At 29.0% G+C, this 22,216-nt stretch overlaps 1 protein-coding gene across 1 annotated transcript in view; it reads right to left on the reverse strand.

The window, feature by feature from the left end:
- Positions 1-22,216, reverse strand: part of LOC112683477 (zinc finger protein 541-like) — a gene marked incomplete at its 3' end in the record, with an annotated part of 248,287 nt that overhangs the window by 57,833 nt on the left and 168,238 nt on the right. Inside the window, exon 4 of the mRNA XM_025554528.1 lies at positions 15,060-15,227. Within this exon, the coding sequence (XP_025410313.1) occupies positions 15,060-15,227 (168 nt within the window). The remainder of the gene's footprint in view (positions 1-15,059; positions 15,228-22,216) is intronic.

The raw sequence follows: 22,216 nt of genomic DNA on the forward strand, positions 1-22,216 counted from the left end.
TATAATATACGTGTATACACGAATACATAAATGTGTATGTATAAGAGAGATCACACACGTGTATATATATATACGTTGTGGGCGGAGTACGCGCGGGATAGACGTGCATGCGAGGTTGCATTTCCCACAGGGGAATCACGGCCGGTTTCGCTTAATTAAATGTATCCGAACAAGCATTAATTCTGGATCCGGACTTTTGCATAGCGCCTCGATCGGTGCAAATACGACGGTCCGCCCGAGAGCGCACCACACAGCATTCAGTCTAAAAGCGAAATGCCTACAATGCATTGTGATGAATACGTATCGGTCGTATTGTGATGACATCGGCGCAATGCAAAAACAGTACATTTTATTCATGTTTTTCATCAATCCGACGGAACATGTGCGATCATCAAGATCAGGCGAATATCGTTTCTGGTCTCTCGAAATAACACGAAAACGATCGTTAACACCAACGATGTACGATAACAATCGACGAGGAACAATGATGTCTCTCTACCCCTCCCCCAACCATCTCTGTCCGTGGTGCAGCCGCTGGTTTGCGGCGCGTTTAGGATTTTTCCACGTTTTGACGTTTTGTAAACGCACTCCGTAACGACCGAAACATATTTAATTAAACTACTTAGGTATGCGAACAACAATAGCTGCCGTTTTACATAAACATTGCTCTAGAGGGGTGCGCATCTAGACAGCCAAACACTCATCTTAGTTGCGCCGTAGAAGTACATAAATACTAATTTATTTACGAAAACATTATTATTATTATTATTATTATTATGTACGGGTACCTCCTGCCGCTGACACGTTACTTATATTGTCTATATTGTCGTTCCTTTCCGATTATTTTAACGAATTATTTATGTAGTGTACCCCAATCGGTTCTAAATTGATGAAAATAAAAATGAATAAAATATGAAAAATACACATAGCTGCAGCAATTGGTGTGCGTTATAAATCTTTATCTATAACTGATTTCAAATGAATCTAAATACGTATATAAAGTTAAAATTATAAACGCTTGTAACGATTGTTACATATTATTAATGTCTACTTATATAATATGGATATTGCTGAGTAGACATTACGTTTTAACTAGGGTATACATATAACAATTGTAAAACCAATGGCTATGTAAAATATGTATGCCGCGGCAGTTTGGCCACGACGCCCATCAGCCACACTCCGATACTTGTAAGTCATTTTAAGTATTAAATCTCAATAATTATTTGAACCAATCTACATTTATTTGTAATATTAAGATTGTTATGAAAAATCGACGAAATTACCAACTACTGTGTAAAATTTTAACGTGTAAATAAAATTTTGTGTTATCTTAATAAATAGCCAATGGCTAATTACTGAGCAAACATATAATAATTTATTATGAATTCAAACATAATCTTCCTTTTATACGAGGTGCTATTGATATTATATGAAAAACACTAGCATTCACTTTTTCTAGGAATAAAATCGTAATTACTAATTCTTGTTGGAAAGTGGCTCCAAACCGGCAGGAACTCGGAGAACAGAGTTTTTTGCTTTTTTTTTCGCATTAAACTCATTTATTTTATATAACCACCGACGTATATAATTTGATATTTAAAACAAAAAATATAAAACCCAATTTTACGATATGAATACGTATAAAAATAGTTGTGATTTTATGCCATTTTCAGTTACGGTGCACATAAAATGAGTTTAAATTACATATATAGAAGTGTTAGAAATGATGCTTGCGAGTTTAAAATTGATTGTGCAATCGTAGAGAAAATAACAATCATAATTATATCAGTTTTTTTGTCAACAAAATGTATAATTTTCCTGTGACAATATCAAATATTTTAAATAATGGATTTTAACCCTTCATGTGTAAACACATACACACGAATGAATATATATAGTATAATTTGGATGTTCAAAAAATAGGCCAATTTGTCGGGTAAATGATATTACAAAAGAGATAAATTCACGTAAATTGATTATAGCTACATTCCCCTCCCTCCCGTCACTCGCCCATAGTCGTTCGTTTTCGGGAGTAACTGGTTAAAAAAAAACAACCTCAATAATTGTATTTGGGCTTAATGGGCGATCAGATTATACCTGGCATTTGTCCATTTACCATAATTAGTCCGATTTGGAACGATTAAATATGCAATATTACGCGGGCCACGTACTGTCGAAAACGAGTAGGTACCTACACCGCGGAATCTCCACGTTGGAAACTTGTGCTACAGTTCCCGGTGAATGGTGTACAATTGGTTGGGTAACTCGCCTTATTGTTAATTCACGACTCCCAAAAACGTTTAATATCCAAAACGACCAGAAATAATAGGTTTTGAAGTTTCTTGAGTTAGTGATACCAAAGTTAGAATACTGTATAAAGTGGTTGGTACAGCATCTCAGATTTTACTTCTAAGAATGTGAGAAAATTATAAAACACGTTGTTAATCGTTATTATTTTTAATCCAAAGACAAGCACTATTTAATAATGAAAAATATAATCTTTTACATTTTTAAATTGATACATTAATCTACAGAAAAAAAAACCTAACCTGCGTACGCAAAGACAACAAGTGATTTTTGTGTGACGTGTTTTATTTTACACATGGTATATCGGTAAGTTGTACTAACGTGTGATCGAAAAGTCGCGCACACCAAAATAGAAATGTTTCTAAATAGTAGTTGTGATAAATAATTTTTATCGGTTATTTCAAAATAACACTATGGGTATTCTCGACATTTAATCTAGACGTCATTATTATATGTATTGTTGATACGACGCTTTTAGTAGTGCTTTGATTATTTCTCTGTGAACATGTCGTTTTCCCAAGACCAACGTGTGTTTATTGTTGAACATTATTTTGCTAGCTGTTCTTATGCTTGTGTTGTTGATGAATTTCGAGTGAAATATCCGAATGTAGCAGTACCCAACAATTCAACCATAACGAGATTAATCGCCTGTTTCCGTGAAACCGGATCAGTTATTAACTGTTGGATAAACGAAAATTACAGTTACTTATCTATACAATAGCCGTGGCATATTTGGCTAACCCAAAGGATAAATGTTTTTAAAGATATAGCTTCATCATAAAACGAGGTTAGAATCAATCAAATTGTCTCCAAACCGAAGAGTTATCGGCAATAGTTCCTATGAGTAAAAATCACGTATTACTCAACAGACAGTACAATAAATTAATAATATATTCATCCTTCCGTGTACCTCGACGTTGACATAATGATAGTTTTTTTTTACCTTCCAAAAACATATCCAATAAACATACGAAATTCCTGACAGTAAATATAAAGTGAATAACAAAAACCATTATGGTAAGCGCAATTATGATATTCAACATAATTAACGGTAATAAGACTAGCATAATTTAACAAATATTTTTGGTACATATTTTAGCCTTTCATTGACATTGTCCTAGGTTGGTACTACTATATTATAGAGCCGAATAAAATGTTGGATATTCAAAACTGCGAGCAAATCGAATAGATTTTTAATGCATCCAATCAGAGATGATAATTTTAGAAAAAAAATCAATGTTTATCGTTAATAAATAGGTAATTGAATATACTTAACTATTATAGAACGTTAGTCAACCACTTTGTCTCCTCGAGGAATACGAATAATAATTATTGTATAACTCTCTTACTCTCTCTTTCTTTCTCGTCCGTCGCCAGGTGTGTTGTACTGGACGGTTTTCAATCCGATTTCTATTTTGTAGGTAATTTTTTTTTCTTTGATATTCAACATTTTATATTACAAACAAAAATTCTCTTCGTGATGTTATCATGATCGGTTATGGAATAGTAGCATCCAGCCTGCCTACGACGAAAATTGTCGTTGGGGTACAACGTCGCTTTGGATGACGTGTGCGGAATCCAAACACGTGATAAAGAATGACTTTTATTAAGCATTCCTTAGCTGGTACTTGTAATGCAATTAAATTTATCTATGGCAAAATGGTAAAAAAGCTATTTCAGGTAACATGTATTTTTATGTATTTTTTCGGTACTTGACTTTACAATATAAGCTTCATTGTTCTACAACGATGGCTCTATACACGAAGTCATATTTTTTCATTACCATTATTTTAATAAACTAATATATTATATAATATACATTTTCCATGAAATTTAAATTATTTTCCTATTCTTTTTAATATTAAGAAATAAATCCGATGTGGTCCAGTTTTGACTTCGGCCATGGGTTGGTGACCCTTAATATGCCTACAGCGCGGGTTCATCAGAAAACTTGGTGGGTTTTCAGTCGGTACCAGATGGCAAATTTTAATTGATACTAAATTACCAAAACTATGTGACAAAATTTGTAATTCTAAGACCATTACAAAGTAAAAGAGCAACTGAAAACGTTAATGAGTTACTATTTATATTGTTGACATTTGGAGCTCCAAAAATATTACAGAGTGGCTATGGCCACAAATTTGTAAATTCTGTAATCAATGAACTTAAAGGCTTTTGGCCAGAAAGTGTTATCGTGCATGGTGGCCCTAAACACCCTCAAAGTCAGGGAAGTATTGAAATGTTTAATCAGGATGTAGAACACATGTTACGAACATGGATGGCTGATAATAAATCCAAGAAGTAGAGTATTGGATTAAATTTTTTCCAATTCTAAAAAAATAGTTAATTTCATCAAACAATTGGATGTAACCCTTATAAAGATTTATTACGAAATGACTCAAAAATCGGGCTAAGTGAATATAATTTTCCATCTGATCTGTTGTAGAAATTAACAACGGAAGAAAATCTCGAACATATATCTCAGATAAAGGAAATTGAAAAACAAACAATTGCCTGCAGCATTTGTAAAGTTGAAGTGAATTTTCTACCATCGGATATTGCTGAAATAATGAAATTATTTGCAAATCATACGATTCAAGTAAAAAAAAATTGAAATTCAATGTGAACTTGGACATGAAGGTCAAATGATAGCTGAAAAAAAAATGATTGAAGTAGACAGGTAGATAATACAATATAGTTAAAATATATTATTACTTTTTAGAACTTAATTTAACTATATTTTTAACAGGGAAACAACAAAATAACGGACGGTTTTGAAATTAAACAGTGTGCTGTATTCGGAGTATCGAAAGTTGATAGGGGACCTACAGATCCTCCAAACATAATTTGTATGAAGAATAGAACAATAGTATCTGTGTTACACACAAATACTCACTAAATGTTATTTGTTGTAACTTAGGAGTTACATACAAGTATCCGTCAACTGCCATCCGAATATCCGATAAGGAAACATTCATATCATATCGGATGTGAAATTACTGAAATTAATTTTGATATCTTTCTCATAGTCTCATATAATAAAGATCATGAATAAAACATTATTATATTTATTGATATTGAAAATTATGGTAACATAATTGTCATAATCTATGTCATAATCAACCGTCATGTAAAAATAAATAAATGTTTAAATCAATCGATTAATTATTTTGATAAAATATAATTATATATATAATATACGTATGATGGTTTATGAAAAATAAAATAAAAAAATAATGTAATGTTATATGATATAATATAATTATTTACAGTGTTGGAAATAAATAATGCAAAATTTATCTAGATAAAGTTAAAAGATAATTTCATTTTTATCTAGATAAAAAAAAAGATATTTTCAAGAAATGTTATTTTTTGTTCAATATTTCATATTTTAATAATATCTATGAAAACTCAATTATAATCAGGGGCATATTTAGAAATTTCTTATTGGGGGGGGGGGGGGGGGTACAAACAAAAAGTTCAAAGTATACCTAGTTATAACTTTTTCATCTCAAAAAACTGTCGTTATTCATAACCAAATAATCAAAATACAAGTGTTTGATAGAAACATAACTAACTAGAAACATATATAGAAACATAACTAACTTTTATTACACAAATTTATAATAAAACATATTTTTAAATATAATTTTTGTAATTACAATAACTGAAGACGTCTGGTGTGTTTATTAGCATATGCATCAACTACTTTTTCAGGTTTTATAATTATTTCAGGGTGTATACAATGCTAAGCCGTTTAATCGATGGTATCATATTATCATGATATATTGATATTCCAGTATTTCACTTCCATGGAAAAATAAGAAATTAAGTTTAAAAATACCAAAAATATTTTCCTGACATGAAAATATAAATAAAATGACATACCAAGAAATAATAATTACTTATTAATAATACACGAATTATGATTGTGAATACAAAATCTATATGTATAAAAGAAAGTCAGGTTATTTACAGAATTTATAATTCAAGAACGGCTGGACCGATTTTGATGATCTCTGATTTGTTGGATACGTCTCCGTACAAGAATAAAAATAACTCTAATCTTGGCAAAAATACAGACAATTATCTAGATAAGTAAAAATTTTATCTTAGATAAGTAATTAGATAACTTAGCATTATTTATCTAGATAAGATAAAAGATGGCAAAAAATCTATCTAGATAATTTATCTAGATAAGTCCCAACACTGATTATTTATTGCTAAGTAACATAACAATTTTGTTTTATAATAATTACACAAAGTACATAATATTAGGTATACGAGTAGGTATAGTATATTGGTACTGTCCATTTCATAAAATAGATGTCCATATAATGTATTTTCTATAAAATTCATGATCTGGACGAATTTTACTATCCGGATATTCAATTCATGAAATGAATGGTTTCACTATGTGGATGTGAAATATATAGTATTATGGATTTAGATCGAGTATCTAGTTGTAGAATTATTACTTATTTTAGGCTCCAAACCCATTACATAAAGTATGGTTTCCTTAATACCAATAGAAACGTACTTAATCCAATATGTGATCTCAAAGTACATTTATTGGAGGTCTAATGTGTGGTGCTTTTCAGAAACTCCAAATTTGAATTATATGATCAGCAAAAACATTATGTCAGGTGAATGTTTTATTAGAGAAACTAAAAGCGTTATACGCATTCGACGGGCGATAAAACGATGCACGGGGAATGCGACTCATTATTGCTTTTGCGGAGCATTTCTTCCGTACAAAGTATGATCGATTAATTAGTCGGAGGTGTAGTCGGGGAATGAAAGTTGAAACAATTTGAGGTATTAAGGATTTTCATTTTTATATTTCCGACTGAAAGCTTAAAGTTGATGAAGAGTAAATTGGTCCTGGAAGGTTGGTATCGGGAAGATATGTTTTCTTAATTCCTTCAAAACTGTTCCAGAGGTCAACAGATTACGTTTAAGAAAAATTGTACTACATAAGCGTTTTTAATATTTTTAAATAACTAAACAGTACGTTGCTTCTATATTCATAATATTATAGAGAAAATATTACAATAGATTAATTGTTTAGGTTTTGATTAAAATTTTATTTATAAATAAATATTATTGAATTAGTGTGTAGTTAAAAACAACACAAGGCTGTAGAAAGAAAGGAACATGAGTTGCCTACACTCCGGGCGCAATTCTTGGGAGGGCGAAAAAAATGAAAAATTTGCGTTTTATATTAAAAATTATATCAGTAAATGTTGTACATTTTATTTATAAAAACTTCAGCGTCATTTATGTTAATATAAGCAATTATTGAAAATAACATCTAGTAATTATAATATTTTTAAATAAAAAATACATAAGGGCGTACTTTGAAGTTTAGCCCCGGGTTCAATACATGGTTACTATGGCACTGATTATAGTTTTATAAGTTAGTTTGTAAAATTTCATAATATTTTACATTGATGTCTTAAATTAATTGACTGGTTGTAGTTAAGAAGAATACTTGTTACATGAAATACATTTTATTCCAAATAATTTGTAATAAAGTTTATAACGTACTATAAATATGTACTTTATAACATTAACAGAATATTAAATAAAATAAGTAATAGATAAAATTAAAAAATAATGTATATGTATATATATATATATATATATATATATATATATATATATAAAATAAAAGATAATTAAAAGTCTTAACATAATATCGATGCATTCCGTTGAAAATCAGTAGTTAATTCGATAACAGATTTAAATAAAAAAACATTGAAATAAATTTATATTTAAGTTAGATATAAATTGTTAAAATATAATAGAATAGTATATAAATAAATTAGAATTTTCCTTGTACTAATTACTTAATATAAATACTAACCCGATAATTATCTAGATTATAATGATGTTCAATATTTTACAAAATTAAAATTCATGATAATTCATCTGACATATTTTAGAATTAAATTGGAAGGACTATTTCAAATATTAAGCACGCAAGTTGCTTGCAACTTTGGGTAACTACAAAAGAGGTTAGTTTAAAGCATTAAATAGACGACCAAGTGCTGACGAGAGTCTATTTATTTCCGGTCGAAAACATAGATCCCTGTGAACTCGGTCTAATGGGAAACTAAAGAACTTAATTATATTGCCTCTGGATATAGGTTTCCTTTAATACACAATGCGTGAATAAGTTGGCCATCAGCTCCTCTAAAGTTTACAAAAGCACCAAGGGACAGACCTTTGAAACGTTTTCTGGACAAATCCAATATAATTTCCTACTTGGAATATTAAGTCAAATCATTTAAAATAATTATTCTTCTATTTATTTAGAACAATCGTAGTATGGAAATGGAATACATATATAGCAGAAATATGTTTATTAAAACGTAGTTTAAGGTTTTTTTTTTGTTATATGTGCATGATTATTACTGTTATACTGAATACCTAAAAATTGTCCAAAAGTTAAATCTACCAATAGCGTGAACTTAACAATTAATTTATAAATAGTGTGAGAACGAAAAATGTGGATGTGAAATTGCTATATTTCTAAACTATAAATTTAAGTTATCACACTGATTACTTAAGGCAGTGAAATATTATTATAACTTAGATGAAAAAATGTTGTAATTAGATTTAAAAAATATTAATAAACCAATCAACAACGATAAAAATGAACATTATATATTATTTAAATAGTATAAAATATCTATCAAACGTTTGAAAGAGCAAAAAAATAAATTGTTCCAAACATATTTTTAACGCATGCCGTTTGATAATTATTAACAAATAACATTATTTGAAAACATATTAATATTTTATATACCTACTATTTTATAATATAAAATAACATTGATTTTTTTTATTTGAAAATATAATTATTATTAAAATTAATTGAATATATGTGATTAACGAATTAAACATTTACATATTTAAAGCTAGAATTATAGTATCTACTCTTAACTTATGATCCGAGAACGTTGTAGGAATAAAATAAATATTATTCGATTCATTGTCTATAACAAATCGGTTAATTTATATTTGAATATAATTTCCCGACCATAAATAATTTGTAGTACACGTATACGAGCGCTGAGAACATATTTATGTGAATGCAATTAAACTAAAAAAAAAAAAAAAAAACAGTTTTCATAAGCATACGAGTATTTAGTCGACTTCGGAACATTGTAGGAATATAATTATAAACGTTTAAAGAGACTTTAAAAATATGTATATATATTTTAATCTACTTCTGGGGTTTAATAACGCTCAACCGCATTGGTGCGCAGTTCAACAAATAGTAATAATGTTCGACGTTCTAATAATCATTTTTAACATAGGAATCTTAAATTGTTTTACCGCCAATACAATGAGCTCTAGTCGTGTTCGTAATATTAAACTCACACACCGTGTTGGGGCTGTCGGTACCGATAATTTATACACATACACATACACACACACTAAACTCGAATACCAACCGAAATACTGTCGTTTCGCAGTGCTTGGATTCGGGCATTGTCGTTCCGGCAATTCCTGATATTTAAACACGATAAAAGCCCTCCGAACAACGTAGGCTTTCGAGCCGCTAAACTCGTCGGTAATCATTGTTTACTGTTTGCCGTTAAGCTCGCACATAACCTAAATAAATCTGAATAATCTGACAATGGACTCAAGTACCTGTCTGCCACCGCCTTCCCGCCACTGCCGTCAGCCCCTCGCCACTAGCCTACCTACGGTTGTCGTTTAATTAAACTAAGACGTGTTGTGCACACAACTGTAGTAGTATATGTGTATGTGTCCCCTTATTCCATTCAACGTGACCTGTTTTCACAGAGCAGCTCGTTTTATTCACGTGGGTCCCGCCAATAGAGTGTGTATATGCTGTTTTCGTTTTTGTTGTTTTATATTTCTCTGCCCGAGTTTAAAAATAAATTTTCACACTAAAGTACGCCTACGTTGTCACCGTTAATTAATTAATGTTGCTCTAAGTGTTGTGTCGTTCTTATATAGATATCTTTCTTTTTTTCTTTTCTTGAGAAGAGATTGGTGGAGGAACAGCGATTACGTTTGGAAAACATTGAATTCTCCCGTTGCTTTATATTCAAAAATTCGTTTTATTCTTTCATTAGCCAAATTAAATTATTTTTTCAACTAAGCAAACATAATGTTATTAAATACACGAAATCGTATACATGTTTTTATTTTTTTTCTACCACTCGAATTGCCATACGGAAAAATTTTCTAATTTTACAATATTTAATTTTATAAAACACATTGTCATATAATTAATACGAAAATGCTTATAAATCATATATAAATACAATATTATATATTTTAATATAATACAATATAAAGAAAACATACTTTTCGTTAAAAATCAGCAATATTGTACTTTATGCCACGTTAACAATATAGTTTAGTGACGTGATTTCAAAATGAAAAAAAAAAAAATATCTCCAAAAATATTTTCAGATTATTTTATATCTTGAACGATTTGAAACAGTAAAAACCAAGATAATGTAGAGATATCAAAAGGCTATAACAATTATTTTTTATTTTATTTTATTTGCTGCATGAATAAAACATTGTTTTGAATATTATAAAAGTATTTCATAAATAAATCTTTATTAAATGATAATCGAATAAACGTTTTTGAAAAGGGGATAATATGATTTATATTTCCAAAAAAAATATTTTAGCGAACATATATTTTTTATTTGTTTTTGTTCGGTATTTTTTATTAGATTAGGGTAAACTCAAAAGAATCGAATACGATGTTTTCGTTTTAAATTTCAATAATTTTCATCAACTATAGTAGAGAAAATCGACAGCCAAATAAACAAATTCCAACAGTTTAAAATTACACAAATACCTACATTCTAAATTCGTTTTTCTGACTTCTTTAGATTCACTTATCTGTGTATATTAAAACTTCCGCACATCTAACCATAGGCATCTAACCAAACTACATACCCTGAACGCCTATATAAACAACAATTTATATTCTATTTTTTTGTAGGTTGCTATTTTTCTTTGTAATTTCACTTTTCACATATACATATAGCTACATAGCTATAGCTTTTTTGCATACTATAAACACGAAGTTTTGCTAGGCCTATGAATCTAACCAGTATGTCAATCATTTTCTTTGAAATTTATTTTTAATAAGTAGCCAGGAAAAAGTTGACTGAATGAGATTATCAGATTGTATGAATAACAATGTAAAAGTAATCACATAATAATATGTATTGTAATCTATTTTGAAATGAAATATTAAAAGTGTTTGCACATTTTATTATAATTAAATATTGCTCATAAATAGATTATATATATATTTGTTTTTCATTAAATTAATTAAATTATAATTATATTGTTTATAACTATATTTATTACGTTATTAATTAAATAAAACTGACCTATTCATGTACAATAGTTCATTTTTATTAAAAATTGACGTATGAAGTGTGTATTTTTATTTTACTGTACTCATATTTAAACATGTTATAATTATTACAATAGAGTAAAGATAATGCGAAATTATGAAAAGTATTTATGATATGTATAGATGCATCTCGTAACATACTGTTAATGTGTATTTTTACCGAAAATCTTTTTGTATAGAAATTGTGGCGTCACAGGTCACCTACTTCTGTAAAGGGGTGTGTTTGAGAGGGTTTAATACACTCGCATGTATACATTTGGCACTACCGTGAATTATGAGTTTTTATTCTATAGCCTAGAATGGGGCTAAATCACCGCTGCCGCCGCCATCAGGGTGGGATTGAAACTATTAAATTACGCATGGACTAAGGATTTGCAGGGGGTACACTAAGGGGAGGGGGGCAAGGTTGTTGGGCGCCAAAACCAAAACTTTCCCCAAATTTATTTATCGTTCCCCCGGCAGTTGTTTTCGAGCTATGCGTATTTATGCGCGCGCGCGCTCGTGTGTGTGTGTTTGTATGTGTGTATATAAGTGTATGTGTACATTTATGTGAGTCTGTATAAATGTGCGTGAGTACATGTATGTGTTTACTAGAAAGGGATAGAAGGGAAAAGTGATGTAGAATTTACTCGTAATCAAACGCACCGGGTACACTGGAGAGGTATACAGTTCGAAATAAAAAAAACATATATCAAAGTATCCCCCAAAGTCGTAAAAAAAATCGTAATTTCCAAATAGTGATAATGTCATGAGATTTATACTAAGTAGATGAAAATATAGACTATACATTGAATTATGTATTATGAAAATTTAATAACACCATCGCTTCAATACAATGCCTATACAAATAAATTGATAAATTATTAATAATAATGATAATTTGAAAATTATGTTTGAAATATTTCATATATAAATATATATAAAATAAATATTTCATTTTTTATAAATTGTAATAATTTAATGAAATATGATGAATAAAATACTATCATCATACAAATTATGCCTATGTAATTATACAGTCATATTATATTACTGAACGATTGTTTATACATAAAAATGTTAGATGTAATATACTTTAGGTATTGATAACTATTGTTAATCATGTCATGCGTTTATAATGCTAATAGTTAATATATTTGTTGGTTTTCAGTGAATTTTTGAAGTACAAAAAAATTTCGAAAAATCATTGTATGATATTAATATTGAGATTAAATTCATATTTGAGTAATGTAATTAGTAGATATTCGTGCCTAGTTGATTTTAAAATGTATAATTTAAATGTATTATGTTTAGCTGTTTAATTAATTATCCTTAATCTTAATTATGTATAGTGAACAATTATTAAATTTATCATTATATTGCAACTAATAAGATTGAACTCTTTCTTATGTAAATACACTCGTATATATAGTTAACACTTTTTTTCGTCATATTTCAGTTGGAAATAAATTATTATAATCATTACTATTATTATAAAATGTGTATTGTAGTATTTTATTCGGTGTATCTTAGATTATAAGTTATAACTAAGGAACGGATTTATATGTGATAAAAATACAGAAATATATTCATATATATAGAAGTATAGTTTATAAAATATGTGCTAAAAAACATCCAAATATGTGGGAAAAAATGTAATTAAAAAAATATACAATTATAATTATTAAATTATCAAAATGATTTGTCGCATTGAATTGTTAAAATTTCTTTTGAATTATTGAAAAATAAATGTCACTTTTTAGGTCTCAAAATATTTTTAAAATGGCTAAATGATCGATGATCAAATCAACCGATGTAATTGGAACATATTTGAAGCACATAATATCAGGAGGCGATAGTTTTAAATTTTTAGAATGGTGTCTGCCACTCATTACGTCATTGTTTGCTTTAAAATTAATATAGTCTAGATTTTTTTCTGTAACAGTATGAATTTTCATTTTTCAAAATCTTCTATTGGTCCACTTACGAGTTTTAATTTTTCAATCGCTGATTCGACAATTTGCATACTATCATGTAATGTCATATTTTTTGTTTCTAATTTTGTAAATATTTGTGCAATAAAACTAAAATTCATTGAGATGAAAATTAAATTATTTTTCAATGTTTCATTTTACATAATATTTTAAGCTTTTCCAATAGCGATAAAAGTTTCTGAATCTAATTTTGATAGTTTCTTAAATTTTCGGAAAGTATTCACAATAATATTCAGCAGTTACCAACCATGTTCCCCACCTAGTAATTATGGGCTCGGGTGGTAGAGAAAGATCGGGGTATAATTCTTTAAAAATTGTGGTATGACTAGGTTTCAAAATTTTTCTTTTTTACATTAGCTATGAGAGAATCAACGATAGGATCTTCTACCCTGATTGTCTTTGCTATACGATGAAAACTATGCGCTAAACATGTAAGATGTATTAACTTAGGATAAAAAATATTTAATATGCTTTCCTTGCCTTCACCATATAAGGAACTGCATTATCAACAAACAAAAGTAAATTTTCGTGGTTTATTCCACTTGGCTAGAGTAAACTCATACTCATTAAACAGTTTTACTATTGTCTAATAATTTGATTTTTCAAGTTTTTCACGGTTAAGTATTAATGGATTAGTAGGCTGATCGTATAATTGTGTTTAAAATTATTTACAAATTAGTGAAATATGGAAAAATATGAAAAATTAAAGTAGCATAATTTTAATAGGAATGATTTAAATCATGAACATTTCTTATTGAATCTTAAATATCTTATTTTAATAAAGATATGCACTTACATATAAATCCGTTCCTTACTTATAATATATTTTCATCTTTAAATATTTTATCATTGTAACTATCGAGTATTTTACGATTTGTACAGTTATAACATAATACTTTTATAACATTAGGAACGACAAGGCGAAACCTTTAAACAATAGTAAAAAAAAAAAAAAAAAAAAATACAGGAGGAAACAACTACGGAAAATTTGTAAATATCTTTGTATAAGAATAGATTCTTTTTGTAGCTGTTTAAATATCATAATGTATTTGTATGCATATACACATATTAAAACAGTTAAGTAGTTTTTGAATTTTTTATCATTCGTCGTGTTATTTTCTTTAAAATCATTTTCTTTGCCGTACACCGTTAGTATATGTATACTGAATTATTTATAAAAATACTATTGTTGTGACGTAAAGATGTGTTGGTACTTATTATAACATACATAATAAAAGCGTTTTCAAAGATAACCTATCTACGGAATAAAATCTATCTATCAATATTTAACAATATTTAAATAGTACAAATTTCGGCTAAAATTATAAATAAATTATTCACTATACCTGTGTCGGACTCGTTGACTGGCATACCTATGCTGTTTGAGTTGTCGTTGACTAGAAACGAGTCGGCTGTGGTGTTAGCCGTAAACGTTTGTGGTGATAACGTGAGATCATGACCGTTATCCGAATCGAACAGCTCGAAACCAGGTGAATCCGTGCTTTGGCCATCGCCTGCAAGATAAACAAATAAGACCATTATGCGATTATTATATTATAATCATACAGACCTAGTAGGATAACTGACATATACAATTATCGTCATTAATACTGCGGTTATTATAGTAAGAACTTAATCAACGTAAGCCTACGCATTTTAGTATGTACATAAGAAAAGATAATTATTATTTCATGATTTTTCGTATTGTAAAAACTGTCAAATATCGTAGTGGCTGAGTTATGTGGTTTGAACGCGGTCTTGAAGTTCCTCACTCATTAGGTAGGAGATTGTCCAGAAAATGAGTTTCTCACCACCAATATCCTCCCCCCGTGAACAGAAGACAACGGCAATCACTCAGTAAAACTTCGGAAGTAAATGACAGGTTTACAAAAATCAACAGACCAAACCAATCTAATTTTCGCAGAATAAAATAAAATAAGAGTAAAACCCTACAATGGCATACAGGTAAATTACATCTTTAAACCTATAATAGTATAATTTTAATATTTAATTATTTGCTCATGAGACGCCGAGTTTATACTTCCTTAGGTCAATAAATCGTAAATACTTAATGCGTTTGGATACCAAAGGCTGTTGATTAAATATACTTCAGAAAAAGTTTCAAAACGTAATTGAATAAGTATATAATACAAAAATGTATTCTTTCGTGTTAATTACCTGTATATGTACACATAGGTTTAGGTCATAACCAGGAAGGAATTTTTTTTTTAAAAATAGAGTTGAATGAAACATTTTTGTATATGTAGTGTTATTGGGAAATTATTGGAATGATTTATTACGTTAAAACGACTATTAATTAATTTTATATTTAAATATAAATAATACTTTAAATTCATATTCGTTTAAATAAAAAACACACACACATAATCATGTTCTAGAACGTGATGTACGAACATTAGATTTGTCTGTGTAGCATGTATAAACATTTTCGGTAGTAAAAACATTTCGTTTAGGCTCTAATCTTGAGCACGTTCAGTTCTAATGTTTTGCAAAGATTCCAATTACCTCCCTCGAGGTACTTTTGTCTTTAGAGAGCCCTGTAATCGTTCGTACTACTGCACCTGTGGGTTTACGATCCGGTGACGTTTCAGCAGCTGCACCTGAAGAATAGTTCTCCGCGGCCCCTTATTATATACATCGTCGTCTTCATAGAGTAATAACGCTCAGCATGTTTCGGCTTCGCGCACGCGTTATATAATAATAAATGTTTTTATTGCGGATTTCCATACACTGCGAATTCCTGTTACCAACCAGCTGCGCGGATAAAACGCTCATAAATCCTGCGCAACCGAGGAGGTATATTGGCATAAAATGGTGTACACACTCGCGTGCGAAAATACTATACACATGTGTAAATAAAACGGTCGGGGCAGATTTATAAATATATATATAGGATCGTGTGGAGTGGTGAGACATGATAGGTAATCGTCTGTTGTTGTTTTTCGCGTGAAATTCTCATTCGCGCAGCGCGCGGCTTCTGTTGCGCTGACAGTCGGCTAAATATAATATTATACGCCCGTCCATATCGTCCTACGGTGCGTGTGTTTGTACCATACAAAGTAGGACGATCGAACTCGTACCGTGAAATCTATACGCGCCCCTAATGCGTTTCCGACCAACGGGATTATGAAAAACGAATTCACAATTATTTTCACCTCAGCCCCCTCATATTCCCATTGAATTGAAACTGAAAAACTATATTAAATTCACTATTTTCCGGGTATCGGATGGAAGTTACAAGTTTACTCGGTAGTTCCTCATAACACGATGTACTCGGCCGCAAGACTTTGAAACTTGGATTTCAGAACATAAAGCAATTTAATATGAAGGTTTGACGAAATTGCTTTGCGTGTCGACCGTGAATAATATAAAAAGCCCCGCCACCCGTTCGCCCGTCGGGTTCACACGTGTAATAATAACGATAATAACACGGCTGCAGAGAGGAGAGGAAAAACTCGCGCCTGGTGCCAAAATGGGCAATATACTATTCAGTGAGGGCTGTGCAAAGGAAATCCGGCAATGTGATATCTCGTGATATATTATTAGAAACATAAAAGCAAAAACTAAAAAATAAAAACAACGTATGAATGGGCGAAATAAATGGATTTTTGTGAAATAATAAAAAATAATAATATTACAGTATTTACGGAAATGTTTTTTTTTGCGGTAGAACCGTACAGCCACAACAAAGAACGCGATGTGAATCACCGTCTGAGGTTCAAATGACGCTTCATAATATTTAAGTGTAATTTTTTTTTTTTATAAAATAGACCAGTAAACGCATAGGTATAGGTTAATTCTAGTACAGCCACACAACACATTTAAAATCACATTCGTCGGTAGAAGAAATTGTATTCGATACGAGTTCATTAAAAACCTTTTCAAATTCCAAAAGCTTATTGAATCGGTGATAATGCTGCAAAACTTGAAGTTTATCAACGGTGAATACTCCAATCTTTTAAAATAATATTATAAATTTAATTTTGTTTGCTGAACTCAAGGTAATAATTATAATTCCACCACAATCACTCACACTTTTAAGAACAATAACGTTATTAAAACTATTAATGCTTTTTGCAGACATTGAAAATGGATGAAGTAGAAATATAATGCTGATGCAACAAAGCACCGTTATTGATTCTTTTATATTTCCTTTATTTTGTTAAAACTAAAATTTTATTTAACAATCAGCATTATAAAGTTTATTCATAATATAATACATAAAATGGTAGCATGTAATATAATTTACATGAAATAGCTGTTATCAAGTTGTGATTTTCAAGGATATCTAAACTTTTTATATGCAAGAAACAATAAATCAATGTAAAATGGAAATAAATTGATTACGTACTATAATGTAAGTACAATAACTGTAAGCTAAAATGGTTTTTAATAAACAAACAAGAACAATTAATATTTAATAAATTTTTAAATTTTTAAATTATTTGAACATTAAAAATTCAAAAGGTATAAAAAAAATACAAGGTAAACTCTATTTTATAAAATGTTGATTACATTTTTAATGAAGTTTCATTATAAATAAAGACGGATTTAAATATGTTAAGTTTACTTTTTTCGTGCTCATATATTAGTATAAGTACTTATTATCTTTATAGTTGTATATAATATTTCCCTTTGAAGTTAAATTATACTGAAGAAATATATCAAGTAAAAATGTATAGTACTTATACTTGTATGAATAATAAAATAAAGATTATAATTAGATTTTCATTTTAAAAATTGCATATTGTTCTAGATATATTACTGTATCTACAGTAATTTAAATTTCAAATATGATCGACAAAGTTATATCTCAGTTAACTACAATAGTATACAAATATAGATCATGTACATTATACAAATATTATGAATAGTTGTAATATAATTACAAGTGATAATTACATAATTAAAGATTATTAAAGATATATATGCCATAAACGCAATGGAGATTGAATATTTGTTTTTTGGATTCGATAGTGTGGTATACACTGCGCTCTGTTTATAATATAATTCTTAATTATTAATTAATTCTTAATTATTTTAATTTAAACTATAAAAATAAATAAGTACTTAGCCTGTAGTATTATTGTATACTAGTGATGAATTAATATTATTTATTAATTTACAATAATATATTATTACTATCACATAACAATATTCCAGATTAAGCACTTGTTTAGTTATTTATTTTTATATATAAATTATTTATTTATATATTAATTTACGAGTAATAACAATTTGCTAATTATTGTTTAATTTTATTATTTAAACATTCAGTTGTTGGACCAAAATGCAATAGACGAAATATTTTATCGTCTACCAACAGTATTAGTAGGCGAACAAGATACATTTTTGACCCACTGATCAACTTGTACGTTTCATTCATACGTGTGTATATATAGATAAATCAAAGAATATTTGTAAAATTTAAAGAATACTAAAATACTGATGTATAGACCCTATGAATATGTATGTGGCGCGCTGAACCTGTCAAGCCGCAACGGTGTTTCTATCGTCATTATAACAATGTTAATTATTATTAATTTTTAGGTTTTTAAGCAGAGATTCCTGATATTATACTTATACCATATAACACTATACGTACACCGAATTTCATAAATATTATTTATATAAATCAACGCAATTGGTCGCAGCTGAACTTTGTACAGCTGCTGTAGCAGTGTAATAATATAACATTCGACGACGCAACGTCATTATTAATACAGCCACCTTTCTCGCCACCACTACACCGTACACGCGTTTTCCGTTGTGCATTTATTTATTATTATCGTTTTTTTTTTTTTTTATGGCCGCGAGCGAAACGAAAAACCGTCCATATATCAATGGTTTTATTGTCTCGAACAACTTTTGTCCGAGACATTTTCCTCTGGCCGTTTTAAAATATTGTTCACCGCTTCCGGCGCGGATCCGAGGAAAAAAAAAGAATCATTTTTAGGGGCCCTCACGCGTACGAAAACACCGCGTGACCGCACGTATCTTACCGCTAAAAATTCCATGCAGTTTTTGGCAAAACAATCATAATAGGGTATTGACTAAGGACTGCATTTATAGATGAAAAATTCTCGTCGAAACGAAATATTAAGTTATCTATTAGTATAAGTATCTATCAGTATAAGTGTTATTGTGTGCATATTTGCAACATTCATATGGCAGTGAGTATATCGTTTACGGGATTCGGTGTCATTTATTACAAAAAAGTAAATATAGGAATATATATTCGTACAAATCGAATAACACGTAAATTGTATATTTTAATATTTTTAATTAAAAGCTCACCATCTACTTTATATTGTATAAAATCTAAGCAGTTCAGTTCCAACATTTCCAATTAAGAGATATTTTTGGCATCATTAAATTTAAAATGGTGAATATTTTTTTTTCGATATAATTTTATAAGCGATTTACTAATGACATACCCACAGCAGCATTATAATATATATAATATAATTATATATTATATATTATAATATAATATAATTTACGGGATGCGTATTTAAAAATTCACTTTGATCTAAATTATGTGCGAAACCGTTACTCGTTTATACATATAAAATGTATAAAATAGGATTTGTAGCTAGATGTCATAGTATAAATGCAATTTAAAGTTGAAACTGAAGTAAGGTAAAATAATGAAAATTCAAATGAATAAAATTCGTTGGATCATCACTTATCAATATGTAGTGATGTTGCTATTAAAATAACTGTATATACATCATAATAAAAACCTTTAGATCATAATACACTGGCAAGTGATATCTAAATAAAAATTTATCTAGAATCTAAATGAATACATTATTATTTCATAAAACATACGTCTACTTAAGTCATATATTACCATATACATATTATTTAATATACATAAATGTACAATGTCAAAGTCTGTGACACATAATATTTTTTTATTTTATAGAGAGAACGACAACTCAACTGTAATAATACAATACATAATGTAGTAGACAGGTACTAAGTACATAGTAGGTATATTATTATGTTCAATGATTTCTAATAGAGTTTTCATTACATATTTCAATATTATACCGATGGTTATTATTTCACTATATCGTTTTATCGAACAAAAAGCTTTAAGCAAAAGTACAGTTTTATAAACATATATTTATAGACATTTTACGTCATTATTTATAATATTAAGTTTAGTATTCATAACAATTCTTTAACAAAAATGTATCCAGCCAATACGATGTATGTATCGTTGTGATGTGTAATTAAGGCACAATTTGGGAGGGGAGACTTGGGTGTGCTTAGCACCTCCATTTTCGAAATTAACAACCCCAAATATGTTTATGTTAATTTACATTTCAATACTCATTTCTAATTATGTATAGAAAAACATTGTAGTTTTTGAATTTTTTTGTATAAATATATAAATTTTTATACAATATGAAAATATTTCGTAGTACGAAAAAAAAATATATTTGCTATAGGGTAAAAGTTTCAAATTTCTAGCTATATTACTTTTGGAATTATGACTAAATAACTAAAATTTGAAATTTGAAAGTCTTATTTACAGCGTATTTTTACCATTTCAGGACAGTTTTTTACTCATGTTTAGAAAAACTATTAAGATTTAAAAAAAATACCTATCTTAAGTACCACCGCATGCCAATTTAAAATCTAAAAAAGGTCCTAGAAAAAACTTTTGGACCAGTATTTCTATCCGAAAAAGTGTTAAACAAATAAAATACTAACATCATTATAAAACCATAATATCCCTCGCTTCAATCAGAATCTAAAAGTGATCATGTGATAAAACCATAATATCCCTCGCTTCAATGAGAATCTAAAAGTGATCATGTGATAAAACATTTGTGTTTACAGACAGGTAATTCGTTATACGCGCAATAAAAATATAAAATCAAAGTGAACAATTTAAATTTAGAAATATTTATATATTTACCAAATATTTTAGTAACTGTTAAATTGTACGGTATGCGAGTGTTTATAATCATTAAGGAACATGAATAAGATAGAAGGGCTTTAGCACCCCCAGTTTTTTCATTGAAATTGTGCCCCTGTGTTTAATATAAATATTAAATATGATATAGCTGGTATATTTTAGTATTCAAGTCAAGAGCAGCCTACTGTCAGCCGTCAATTAATAGATTCTCGATAATATTACCGAGCATGAAAGTTTATTATTATGATTTATAACCGTTGGTAGACATTCTACATCTCTACTCTCGTTCTCGTCGTTTGTATGGGGTCTTCTATAAGTGTAAATACTTAGAAATGTTTTCGATAAACTACATAACTATATACATTTAGTATGTTAATATTGAAAATCAATTTCAGTGCCAGCCCTATGGTGGTGGGAGAGCAATACGATTCCTTCATAGTATGAATCACGAATATCACTTTATAAATAATCTCATGATAAATTTGTCACAAATTTAAATAGGTACATTTAACGACAAGCCTCTGCAGTTATAGTCAACATACCGGT

This window comes from Sipha flava, unplaced genomic scaffold, assembly GCF_003268045.1.
Source record: "Sipha flava isolate LNK unplaced genomic scaffold, YSA_version1 227_pilon_pilon, whole genome shotgun sequence".
NCBI lineage: Eukaryota > Metazoa > Arthropoda > Insecta > Hemiptera > Aphididae > Sipha > Sipha flava.